The 13,928-nt window shown below is 35.0% G+C and overlaps 1 protein-coding gene across 1 annotated transcript in view; it reads right to left on the minus strand.

Annotated features, from left to right (window-relative positions):
• ROCK2 (Rho associated coiled-coil containing protein kinase 2) overlaps window positions 1–13,928 on the minus strand; it is a 92,643-nt gene that overhangs the window by 32,577 nt on the left and 46,138 nt on the right. The window contains exons 5-11 of the mRNA XM_070428685.1: window positions 9,380–9,640; window positions 8,949–9,093; window positions 6,064–6,202; window positions 3,955–4,046; window positions 3,094–3,253; window positions 1,246–1,306; window positions 671–682 (exon numbers count right to left, since the gene is read on the minus strand). Of these exons, the coding sequence (XP_070284786.1) occupies window positions 671–682; window positions 1,246–1,306; window positions 3,094–3,253; window positions 3,955–4,046; window positions 6,064–6,202; window positions 8,949–9,093; window positions 9,380–9,640 (870 nt within the window). The remainder of the gene's footprint in view (window positions 1–670; window positions 683–1,245; window positions 1,307–3,093; window positions 3,254–3,954; window positions 4,047–6,063; window positions 6,203–8,948; window positions 9,094–9,379; window positions 9,641–13,928) is intronic.

Here is a 13,928-nt window from a genome sequence, read left to right on the forward strand (position 1 = left end):
AAATAATCCACTTTTGGAGCATTATTACTTTTATAAAGGCTTTAACTTTTGAGTTCCTTTCATGCCTTAGGAACAGTGGCAGGCACTTGACAAATGTGGTTTCATTAATCCTAAAAAAAAGCCCTAAAAAGATGGTAGTACTATATCTACTCAATAAAGAAACTAAAATCCAAAAAGGATGAATAATTGGGCCAAGACAACATAGTTAATAAGTGGCAGAACAAAAAAACTCAACCTAAGTCTTTGAGATTCCAAGGCCAAAATTCTTCCCACTATTCTTTCTAGTGATTAGGTTCTCCATGGTTTTTAAAAAATTTCATATACCTTAAACAAAACTATATTCTCCCCCTAATAAGAATATACAGACCAATGAACTAGTCAAATGTAATTACTATTGCATTAATATAATTTGATCACACTAGTTTTCACATGCTAATTGCTGCCAATTATGTCTTTGATAAATGAAATCATAAAAATACATAATATACATTTTAAATGACAGATCCATAGGAGCAATAATAAAAGGGATACTTGGTAGAAAAAAGGTTGAGAACTTCTGTCTTGGGAGATGTAGTGTTCCAAATGCTAAGTGGAATAAGGCTATATCAAAACACTGCTAGAGTAATGAGTCTGTTGTCTCAGTTTTTCAAGATATATGACATCAACATACCTCTTGACTTTCCTATTTAAAACAAAGAAAGAAAGAAAAACAAAATATTAAAATGCTTGTTTTGCTTTATCAAATTCCTAAAACACAAATTGTACCAAAATTATTCAACCAAATATTTTAGATTTATAAGTTTTGAAGAGAAAAATGGTTAGCCTCACAAAATACTGTAACTGTTTGATAAAATTATCCTTTATATGAATTCATTGCTAAATACTCAAAATTTGAATCTCTCCACTATTTCTGTACTTTTACAACTTATTTTCTGTACTTTTATAGAACTAAGATTATAACATTTTATAACTGGTAGTATAGCTGTTCAATAACCTACTGTCATGTTTGGTATTAAAACTAAGCCCAAAGCCATGTATAATTCATTGTTCTACTAGCCATTGTATCTTACACAATGACATTTGTCAAAGAAATTAATTAGTTCAATATTATGCTGAACTATATTGCAATAAGGAATACCATCTAATGATTCAAAAAGTAGCATCAAAGAATCTTTTAAAAATGCATGGACATTACTAAAATATTTGGACATGTGATTAAAATAGAGAAGTAAAATTTGTACATACTTCATTTTTCCTTGTTTGTATTGAATCATTTTCTCTACAAGATGGAAAGTCACTTAATAACCTAGAAGAAAAGGCAGGAAAATAAATTATTTTACATGTAATTTTAATCAATTTTCTAATACCAACTTCTTCTCAGAATTAAATTATAATCACAAAGATCTCTGTCTTTCCACTTCAATTTATTTTAAATGAAGCAACATTTTCCCCTCTGGATATTTAGACTGTTTCAATCATTTAAAATGCTAAACTTGCCCTAGCTGGTTTAGCTCAGTGGATATAGAGTGTTGGCATGCGGACTGAAGAGTCCCAGGTTCGATTCCAGCCAAGGGCACATGCCTGGCTTTCGGGCTCGATCTCCAGTAGGGGACATGCTGGAGGCAGCCGATCAATGATTCTCATCATTGATGTTTCTCTCTCTCACTCTCTCTGAAATCAATAAAGAAATCTATTTAAAATAATAAAAAATAAAATGCTAAACTTTTCTTGCCTCTCACTCTTACCAGATATTCTGTTACTTAACACTGTTGAGATTGGAGTCTCTAAATGAAACTATACTTGCTTCCTCTTCATCTCAAGTTCTGTAACTATTTTATTCTTCTTTTCTAGACATTTTCTAGAAAGAGACATCTGTCCTCCTTTTCAAAGATAACATCTCTTGATCTCCAGGGCTTAACACATAAAATGATCACTTTTGTCAATCTCTCTCTTAATTGGGTCCTTCCTCACTGCCTATAAACATTCGTGGGATTCTCCTGGCATGGATACTTTCATTTTAGTCAGCATTACGATAGTTTTGAGAACACTACTGGTAACAGGGTGACCAATTCTTGTAGTAACAGGGTGACCAATTCTTCCTGGTTTGCCTGGATTTTATAAGTTTTAAAGAGAAAAATGTTTTAGGATGAAAGTCCCACGCCACATGCTAGGAAACTACTTAGTCCTGGGCAAATCATAATGGTTGGTCACCCTCATCATTACACATGGAAGGACAAAGCGTTTCTCCAATGTCTTCAATGCTTCACTCAACTATTTAACACTTCAGTGGCTCCTCACTGCCTATAAAGGCAAAAGTCCCTTAGCACACAACAATCATCTGTTGCGTTATTCTTCCCCTTAAACTCCAACTTCCATCTATTCTCTAATCTTACCCCCCAAAAATCACTTCAGTCAACCAACATGTATTGAATGACCTGTGCCAGGCTCTGTGCTAGATGGATTTGGGCAAGAAAACCATAGTCTTATCAAGTCCCCCAAATGGTCATAAGCCAGTCATATATATCCTATGTTTGAGCCCCACTGGATTACACTACTCTGCTCTCAATGTATGCTTACATTCCAAACTTTGCTTCCACTACTCACCTCCCCACATCTCGGCCACTCAAAAAACCCTTTCTTATCTTTAAATTTGGCTAACATGCCATCTCTGCCTTGAGGTCTTGCCTAACTTCTCCCTACCCTCAACCCAAACAAGCATGACTTTTATTTTTCTTCCAAAGCATCTTAGATTTTTTGGGTCCCTTTCTTAGAGCAAATATCACATTCTACCCTTCATTATGAGTATATAACCTTTTCATATCCCTCATTAGTTGACAATCTTCAAAAGCAGGTATTTGGTCTTACCTGTAGCCCAAAATAATATAGAGCATTGCCTTGCATTCATTTGTAAATGAATATCATATAGCATCAGAGAAATAAAATAAAATGAAATTAAAAATAACTCTTTTGATAGTCCTTTTAGAAAAAGTTTAAAACAAATTAATACTTTTAAAAATAATCCAGTCCCAAAGTAAGACAATGTTTTATAGCTAGACTCTGAAACAATAAAAATGTAACAAACAAATCACATACAAATTTTCTCTGTAGTAGGTAAATCCTATAAAAGGCAGCTGATTTCCCACAAAAGCTTTAGGAATTGGGAAGGTTTCTACATCTCCTTTATCATCTTCAATATCATCAAAATTGCTGCTGTCTATGTCACTGCTGAGTTCAGGTACTACTGGAGCTGCCGCTATTAAAAGAAAGAAATTATTTCACTCATAATAAAAAAATGAACTACCCCTATTTTGTTTTGCTTTATGAACAATATATTATATTAATATTAACATGCTGAACAATAATATATAATTAATAACATATCTGTGATTTACTATAGAAAATTTTAGTAACATTTTATCGTTTCAAAGAATTAAAATTTTTAAGTATTTTATTACTACCTTAAAGCAGTTTTAGTGCTCGCTTCAGCAGCACATATACTAAAAGCAGTTTTAAATACAGGTAAATCAATTAAACAAAAAAAGCAATATGATATTACTCTAGGCATTAAATTACAAACAGCAATATGTTGCATATACATTCTTTGGTTTTCATTTTTCTATATTCTTTAAGTATTTCTTACTCTTCAAATTAAAAGTTTATATTTCTCCTTTCTGCAAATTATTGAGAACCATCAAATTTAACATGAAAAATAAAGAAACCTATGTTTTTATAAAAGTATTGGGAAATATTGCTAATAAATACATATTTATCGTATGCTTAGTTTGCTAAAATACTGAGGTAATATGAATTTAGTTATAAATATTGCCATTGAACAAATATGAAATGGAACTCTCAATTTTAAAATTAGCATTAAGTATATGAAATATGCTTGTTAATTCAAATTAAGAATCAATTTAAAATGTGGAATGGAAATATTTAAATGTATTGACTTACTCTCTCTTATGTTATCCCAATTCCATTGATCATTCTTAAAGAAAGGATGTTGTTTGATTTCTTCTACCCCATTTCTCCCAAGTCGTACCTCCCTACGATGCAGTTAAAGATTATGTAAAAAGGTTATGAAAAGACGAGAACATTAACCTTTTATCTAGACAATAATCAACATAAGGATCACAAATGAGTTTGAGATATCTTTTTTAAAAGTATAGCATAAATGTTTCTCAAGAAAAAGCAATCTCAATTTTATAGTATATAATCTCTATAGATAAAGAAGACTGTAGTGTATATAGGAAATGCCATGGAAAGTGAAATATATTTCAATCAGTAGTTTGTGCCAAACAAAAAATACACATGAGACTTTCAAATAAAAAAATTCCCCTACGTGTGTCAAAATTGCATAACCAACTTTAAGACACAAAATGGATGAAGATCTAACTTTTGGCCCAGAACAATTATCAAAACCTTTCCAATAAAACCATTATTTTAAAAATCTCTCCCCTTCTTAAAAAGAAATCACATTTTATATTTGAAGCTATCCATATTTACTCTGATAAATTATATCTCTGAATACAAAAAAAGTTAATTTCATTCGTTGACCCTTTGAGTCTTCAATTAAGACTGTATGAAAAATAAAAATAAAATAGACTGAAAATAAAAAGTACTTGTTTTTTTTATATGCCTTGGAGTTATGTTTAAGAGAAAAAACTGTAAACTTTAGAGGGAAGTGCTCCTAGCCACACTAATGGCATTAAATTATTTTCAAAATATCTTTTCTCTACCTACAATCATTCTTTACTGCAACCTCCCTCCCAATAAATTGCTAAGACAAATCTTTCATGAATGATACTCATTTCAATAACATATGCTATACCCTATTTTATATTTGATCTTTCAGCACAAATTATGATCATCCCATCAAGTCAAAACATGATACAGGTTTTGTTTTGAGTTTAACAGCATGGATTGTACATTAATCATATAATTAACAAATCTTAAAGTTTCATTCTACAAATGATTGGTAAACATGTAAAAATGATTAACCTCTTTAATGAGGAACAATAAAAATAACTTTTCTTGCTTCAGATGGAAAAAGGAAAAAATTCATAATATTCAGTTTGATGAGAATGAGGAAAAATTACTGTTGAAAATATTCCCTGATGTGGCTTCTCTAGGTCAATTTTGCAACATCACTCAATTCCCAGAATTCCATCTTTAAGATTTATCCTACAAAAAGTATGCAAAGATGATTGTATGAGGATAGTCACTATAGAATTTCTTATAATAGCAACTAGCTAACAAACATAAGGAATCATAGCATTTTAGAGCTACAAATGCCCTTACTTTAATCTATTCTGATCCCATGATTTTATGGATGAATAAAATTATTTCCAAGAAGAGTAAAATAATATCCTTAAGACCATAAAGCTAGTAAGTCAAATTTGGATGGGGGAGCAAGTACCCTCTTGTATGTGTTGGTGCTTTGATATGATGACTCACAAATATAGAAGAGAAACCAGAGAAGAATTGAATGGAGAGGCCAAGGAAGAAACTCTTAAGAACTTTCTAGTTGTTCTCTTTGAGGCAGGTTTTCAAAATGCTGTTCATCTATTTTGTTTTAAGAAATATAGAATTACTAGGACAGACTTGCTCATATTCAAATGCAAATAAAAACGGGTTGGAAAGGAGGCACTCCCAGCTCAGTTTTTAAGATTATAACCTGTTTAGTATTTATCTGCACAAAATACTCCTTACAAAAACTGTACAATCAAAGGTAACATGGCTCAAGCCACCTTAGAGGAAATGTGAATAATACAAAAGTTTTATTTCTCTCAAATGCATTATTTTACAAAGTTCTATTTTTTTCTTTTTAGACATGAGGGTTAAGGTTAGAGTTAAATTACAATTAGGCTGCACATACAAAATGATTAAGAGTAACCCAACACCACGCTTAGTAGTAAAAAAAAAAAAAAAAAAAAAAAAAAGGCTAATCCAGAATTAAATGCATTTAGATAAGGAGAATGATTTCATACGTAAATAAGTTTCATTTCTACAAATTTAAAAGTAAAAGGAGCCATCTCTATAAAGACATTCAATGTATATTACCTCTCTGTTAGGAAGGCGCAGATGAGATTCTTTGCATGTTTAGAAATTTCTGCATCTTCAGGGAAACATAGTGAGTTTTTATGATCCATAATTTTGCTATATGTTCCTACAAGTGAATCTGCATAAAATGGAGTATCCCCTAAAATTCCAAGAAATAAGACATTGAGTGTAATAGAGAAAGCAAATTAAACACTTTTCATCTAATATTTAAGTATATTAAGTTTAAATTTGACACATGCATGAAAAAATGGTTATGGGCCAGAAGTTTCAGACAAAACAAAAAGGTACACACCAATATATTTAAATTTTAACCATACCAATGAATCATCAACCCTTATGAGTAAAAAAATCAATGCTAAGTATAACTCTAGAATTTTGTAGGGAGTTTTAAATAATGGGACAGGAAACAATTTACTAAATAATTAAAGAAAAATATTACTAAGTGAGGTCAGATCAGAGTCCTGTCTAATGCTTAAGCTAGATCATGGATCAGCTTTTTGAGATTATTCTCTAGAACTCTTGTTATACTAGTCACATGCACCAATTTAAATTAACTGCAACTCAACAAATGAAAAATTCACTTCCTTAGTTCACCAAGCATATTTCTAGTGCTCGATGTGGCCAGTGCCTAGAACAGTGGACGCAGATATAAACCATTTTCATCATGACAGACTAGACCAGCGGTTCTCAATCTGTGGGTCGCGACCCCTTTGGCGGTCGAATGACCCTTTCACAGGGGTCGCCTAAGACCATCCTGCATATCAGATATTTACATTACGATTCATAACAGTAGCAACATTACAGTTATGAAGTAGCAATGAAAATAATTTTATGGTTGGGTCACAACATGAGGAACTGTATTTAAAGGGCCAGAAGGTTGAGAACCACTGGACTAGACAGTGCAGCTCTAAGAATTAGAACAGCTCTATCTATCTATCTATCTATCTATCTATCTATCTATCTAGTCATCCTCACCAGAGAATATTTTTCCCACTGCTTTTCAGAAAAGGTAGGAGGGAGGGAGAGAGGAACAAAAAGAGAAACATTGATGTGAGAGAGACACTTTGACTGGTTGCCTCCTGCACACCCCCTGACCAGGAGACAGGGAACGAATCCGCAACCCAGGCATATGCCCTTAACCAGAAATCAAACCTGAGACCCTTCAGTACTTGGGGTGACACCCCAACCACTGAACAACACTGGCCAGGGTCAGCCCTATTATTTTATACTAGAGGCCCGATGCACGAAATTCATGCAAGGGGCTCAGCCCTTGCAGCCCCAGCTTCATCGGGAAGGTTGTTCAGCTGTCTGGTCTAATTAGCATATTACGCTTTTATTATTATAGATACGAGGAAGCCGGGCCCAGAAGATGACATGTGATTTGCCTACAATGGCACAAATCTAGAGTTAAAAATGGCAGAAATGGTCTCCCAGTGCAGTGTTCCTGCTGACTAATGACTATGATAAAGAGATATTCAAACAAGTGTAAAGACAGAAAATGCTGAAAAGTATCATTTTGGCCAGTACTCATCTAAAGCCACTGGGTTAAATGTCCTGCTAGAATACTTCAACTACAAGTCACTTTAGTATAAGACAGACTTTCCCAAGCAGCCAATCCAAAACTTCAAAGGGGGTATTCAGGTAAGTAGTTTTTATTTGTTTTCAAAGGGGCACGGAGGAAAGCTTTGAATTTGATTCTTTTAGTGACATTTTATTTTATTTTATTAAATATATTTTATTGATTTTTTACAGAGAGGAAGGGAGAGAGAGACAGAGAGCTAGAAACATCAATGAGAGAGAAACATCGATCAGCTGCCTCCTGCACACCCCCTACTGGGGATTTGCCCGCAACCAAGGTACATGCCCTTGACCGGAATCAAACCCAGGACCCTTCAGTCCGCAGGCCGATGCTCTATCCACTGAGCCAAACCGGCCATGGCTCTAGTGACATTTTTAAAAGTATGTTTTTATTGATTTTTTTTAAGGGAAGAGAGAGGGATAGAGAGAAACAATGATGAGAGAAGGACATCAAGGATTGGCTGCCTCCTGCATACCCACTACTAGGGATCAAGCCCACAACCCAGGCATGTGCCCTGACCTGGAATCGAACTGTAACCTCTTGGCTCCTGGATGGATGCTCAACCACTGAGCCAGACCAGCTGGGCTTCTAGTGCCATTTTTAATTGCAACAGAATCCTTTAAATGAACTCCAGTGCCAACCAACCTGAGCAAGCACCAGAGCAAGCTCAGAATACTGCAAATCAATGTCATTCAAACTCATTAAATTTAGCTTTCAGAGTTGAAAACAGTAGCAGAAATTTAAGTCTCTTCAAATGAGCTATGAGACTTCCTACAAAATACATTATTTTCTAAATCGTTTGGAGAATCTACACAAATAATAGAATATATTCTACTTTCAAATGATTACAAGACACACCTAATGCATCATCAGATCGGGCCAGAGGTGGGGAGAATGGACTGTTTACCTGGAAACATATGGTGAATACAAAGAGACACACTACAAAGACAAAGGTCTAAAACAAAGTAGGTCATACTATGCCATAATACTAAGCATATAGCAAGATCAATGCTACATACACTGGATGGTCATCAAAAGCAATTTCCAAAAGGTCTACTTGAGGAATATTTCCTAGCAGCATACTTTCCTTTTCTTTCCTATTCTACTCAACTTGGCAGTATAAGGTTTGGTTTTAATTCTCCAATTAATAATCTGTCATATCAGACATTACTAATTCAAAGTTTTCATAAATTCTACTTCTTCCCTAGGACACATGCAATTAATTTCCTTATAGTCCCAAATTTGTGAACTAGAACTAAAGTGTTATAAGATGGGTTTTGAAAAAGAATGTTAAATATTTACTTACCCACCAGCATCTCAAAAAGGAAAACACCCACAGACCACCAGTCACATTCTCGCCCATAGTAACCATCACCCCCTTGTGATTTTAGAACCTCGGGTGATATATAATCAGGTGTTCCAACTGCTGTATCACAATGCACCATGCCTGTCTGGGTAAATAGCAGAGATAAAGAGAAAAAGATGCGTGTAAACACACACACACACATAAATGCAAATAATTCATTTATTATTCATATAAGTGATATAAAATGCTACCAACAGAACTTCACTGCTGACATAGCTTGGGCAGGAGAGTGGACAAATGCACTGAGTCATACACAGTAAGCAAAATTAAATTTATCTTTGTTTAAAACTATAAAATCCCAATTTGAAGTGTTTCTTTTATTTTTGTTTCTAAAAAACAACCCAGCATTTTTTTACTTGCTTATAACTTACTTCATCCATCTTCATACATGTGCCAAAATCTGCTAATTTTAGATGTCCATGTTTATCCAAAAGCATGTTGTCAGGCTTTACATCTCTGTGAATTAAACCCATGGAGTGTATGGCATCCAGAGCGAGAACAACTTCAGCAGTATAAAATTTGGCCCATTTTTCAGGTACATCATAGTTACTCATAAGGTTTACAAGGTCTCCACCAGGCATGTACTCCATTACCATGTACAGATACTTATCATCTTGAAAGGCACAAAAGAGCTGAAAAATAAAATGGGAAGGAAAAGAATTTTTAAGAAGAAAGAAAACTCAAACCATAAACAGAACAAAACCCCAAAACTGTTTTTACTATTGAAAAAAAGACAGATTACTTTATATCCAAAACCAGCTTGAATTTTATGAAATGTTTGATTTTAGATTTGGACATCTTTAAGGGAAAAATAGTTAACAGACAAAACTTTAACATGGGTATCTTCATCATACTTACTAACAAAATATGTATAAATATATCATTTTCCCTCTTGGAAAATATAGGAATCTATTTAAATAGAAATATTTTTAAAAGAGAAAAAGAATAAGACAAACAACAAATTATTGCACATAACTCACAAAGAAGGGAGCTGGGGAGGTAGGCGCAGTTTAGAAAAACCTAAAAGATACCAGATTCAATGGCCACAAGAAGAGGGAGCGAGCTCCATTCCACTGGGAGAGGGAGCAGTTGGTAGCCACATTTGGGACAGGTCCTTCTCCTCTCTTCCCTTCTCCATCTTCTTGCTCATAATAAGCAGCAAGTGGCAGTGCTACCTGCATCCACACTAAAATAGTGACACTGGGACCAGAGAAATAATACACCAAGCTAGGTTGCTACTAACTTCCAAGAGACAGAGAAATCACAAATTCAGAAGGAAAGCTATCCATATTCTGTCCTAAAACATGTTCCACTCCACCCAGAAGCAAGCAATTGCAAACAGAAAAGGTTTCCACAAAGAGCACAAAACCAAGAAATCAACATTTTAGAAAAACCAATACCATGACATACAGATAAAGCAATTCAAGAAACAACAAAATTGCCCATATTTGCATGAGTCTATATTGGGGTTTTCTATTCCATGTAATTGTTGTTGTTTTTTTATTCTTGCCACCAGGTACCACAGTGTTTTTATTAGTTCTGTTTAACTTGCTTGATATTGATTAAGGTTCTTAGATCTACGGGTTTATAGATTTCATCAAATTTGGAAAACTTTTGGCCACTATATCTTCAATTATTTTTTTCTCTCTCAGCTTCTGCCCCAGTCCCTTTCTCAGACTGTAGTTATACATATATAATCTGTTTGGTGTTGTCCTAGGGTAACTGATATTCTCTCTGGGTTTTCTTTTAGTTGTTTTTTTAAACCCTGATATGCTTCATCTTGCAGTTTTTATGCTCTGTCTAGACCAGTGACGGCGAACCTATGACACGCGTGTCAGAGGTGACACGCAAACTCATTTTTTTGGTTGATTTTTATTTGTTAAATGGCATTTAAATATATAAAATAAATATCAAAAATGTAAGTCTTTGTTTTACTATAGTTGCAAATATCAAAAAATTTCTATATGTGACACACGGCACCAGAGTTAAGTTAGGGTTTTTCAAAATGCTGGCACGCCGAGCTCAAAAGGTTCGCCATCACTGGTCTAGACAAATGACATGAAAGACTTGTATGCAAATGTTCACTATTTATAACAGTCCCAAAGTTGAAACAATTCAAATGTCCATCAATCAGTAAATGGGACAAACAAAACTGAGTATTATGCATATACTGTGTTTCCATCCAACCAGGTATATTGCAATACAATTCTGATGCTAAACACCTAGAGTTAGCATCAGATCCCACAAGAGCTCAGTCTTCTACAAGACTGCCCTCACTTCAAACATTAGTCATACTTCCAGAGTCCCCAGGCCTGCATTTCTGACTAAAGGACTAAAAATTCAGGAGTTTCATAACCCCCTACAGTTCAATAATTCACCAGGATGACTCACAGAACTTAGAGGGAAGCACTATACTTATGATCACAGTTTATTATCAAGGATGCACATAGGGTGAAGTCTGGGAGACAGTACACAGCTTCTGTGCCTTTTCCTTGTGGAATTAGGGTGCATCACACTCTGCACATCAATGTGTTAACCAATCAGGAAGCTCCACTGAGTGCCAATGTCCAGAATTTTAATTAGGGTCTCATTACATAGGCATCATTAAATAAATCATTGCCATGTGATTAAACTCAACCTTCAACTCTCTTCCCCTCCCTGGAGGTTGAGCAGCTTGTACTTCCTGGCAACCAATCTCATCTCAAAGCTATCAAAAGGCTACCAGGAGTTGCCTCATTAACATAACAAAGACACTCCTATCACTCTGGAAATTCAAGCAATTTTAAAAGTTCTGTGTTAGGAACTGGGGACAAAGAGAATATATTCTTTACTATTCCATACCATACAATGGAATATTATTTAGCACTAAAAAGAAATGAAGTACAACACATACTACACTATGTATGAACTTTAAAACAGTATGCAAAGGCAAACAGACCAGATCCAAAAGACAACTACTGTATGATTCCATTTACCTGAAATGTCCAGAAAAGGCAAATCTATAGAGACAGTAAGCACATTAGTGGTTGCCTGGGGCTGGGAGGAAGATGGAAAATAACTCTAAATGGGTACAAGTTATCATCTGGAGATAGTAAAAATGTTTTAAAATCAGATTTCAGTGATAGGTGTACAACTGCAAATTTCCTAAAAACATCACTGAATTACACGAGTTGATCTGCAAGGAACTTAACGCAGCTTTACTCACAAGGGACAAAACTGGAAACAACTCAAATGCCCTTGAACAGACGAATGGATAAACAAGTGACCATGTATCATGTAATGGAATAGTATTTAGCATTAAAAAGGAGTGAATTACTGATATACTGCATCATGGATAAATCTCAATAACAATTTTGCTAAATGAAGAAGCCAGGTAGGATGGGATTAAAGTTAGAATGAACACTGTAGCAGAAAAGATAAGTTAACTTAAAGACATAGCTCAAACAAATAATACAAAATGAGGCACACCAGAGCAACAACAACAAAAGACGAGAAAAAACAACAACAACAAATAAAGAGACTATCTGGGCAACACCAAGCAGATTATATACGTGTAACTCAAGTCTGAGAAAGAGGCTGAGAGTTATGTATGATAGAGCTGAGACAGAAAAAAAATACTTGAAGAAATAATGGCCAAAATTTTTCCAAATTTTATGAAATCTCTAAGCCCATAGATCTAAAAAGCTCAATCAATATCAAACAATTTAAACAGAACTAATTAAAATACTGTGGTACTTGGTGGCAAGAATAGACAAATAAAACAACTAAATGGAACAGAAAACCCCAATATAGACCCATGCATACATGGACAATTGTATTACAAAAGGAGGCAAACTATACCAATAGGAAAAGGAAAATTGTTTTTGTTTTTTTCCCAATGTGATGTTGGAACAACTAGATATCCACAAGGAAACAAATAAAATATAATCCTTGCCCTACCCAGTTTGGCTCAGTGGATAGTGTCGGCCTGTGGACCCAAGGGTTCCGGGTTCGATTCCAGTCAAGGGCATGTACCTCAGTTGCAGGCTCCTCCCTGGCCTGGGCCCTGTTCAGGGCTTGTGCAGGAGGCAACCCATGGATGTGTTTCTCTCACACTGATGTTTCTCTCTGTCTTTCCTTCTCTCTTCCACTCTCTCTTAAAAAAACAAACATCAAAAACACACACCCATAATCCTTATGTAACACCCTATTTTAAAAAATTAATCCTGGTGTGATCACAGGCAAAAAATAAAAAGTCAAAAAGATAACATAGCCCTAGCTGGTTTGGCTCAGTGGATAGAGCGTTCGCCTGCGGACTGAAGGGTCCTGGGTTCAATTCCAGTCAAGGGCACATGCCTAGGTTGCGAGCTCAGTCCCCAGGGGGGGCGTGCAAGAGGCAGCCAATCAATGATTCTCATCACTGTTGTTTCCCCCTCTCTCTCCTCCACCCCCACCCCTTCCCTCTGAAATCAATTTAAAAAGTTAAAACAAAATAACATAACAGATTATCTTCATCAAATTTAAGGTAGTATATTATCAAGATAATAAAAAAAGTTCTTGCCGTAACCGGTTTGGCTCAGTGGATAGAGCGTCGGCCTGCAAAATTAAAGGTCCCAGGTTCGATTCCGGTCAAGGGCATGTACCTTGGTTTCGGCACATCCCCAGTAGGGGCTGTGCAGGAGACAGCTGATCGATGTTTCTCTCTCATCGATGTTTCTAACTCTCTATCCCTCTCCCTTCCTCTCTGTAAAAAATCAATAAAATATTTATTTTTAAAAAAATTCTTAAATGCACCAAAGGTTATTCATCATAAAACTTTTATAAAATTGTACTACATCAGAGTTATACATTTCTATTCATCAAAACATGTTATTAAAGGAGTCGAAAGATGAGCTGCACATCGGTATCAGAGCTCTACAGTGTAAGGAGGACTGTTCCTGC

The sequence above is a fragment of the Myotis yumanensis genome, unplaced genomic scaffold (genome assembly GCF_028538775.1).
Source record: "Myotis yumanensis isolate MYYU_CA2020_CCGP unplaced genomic scaffold, mMyoYum1.0.hap1 SCAF_11, whole genome shotgun sequence".
Taxonomy (NCBI): Eukaryota; Metazoa; Chordata; class Mammalia; order Chiroptera; family Vespertilionidae; genus Myotis; species Myotis yumanensis.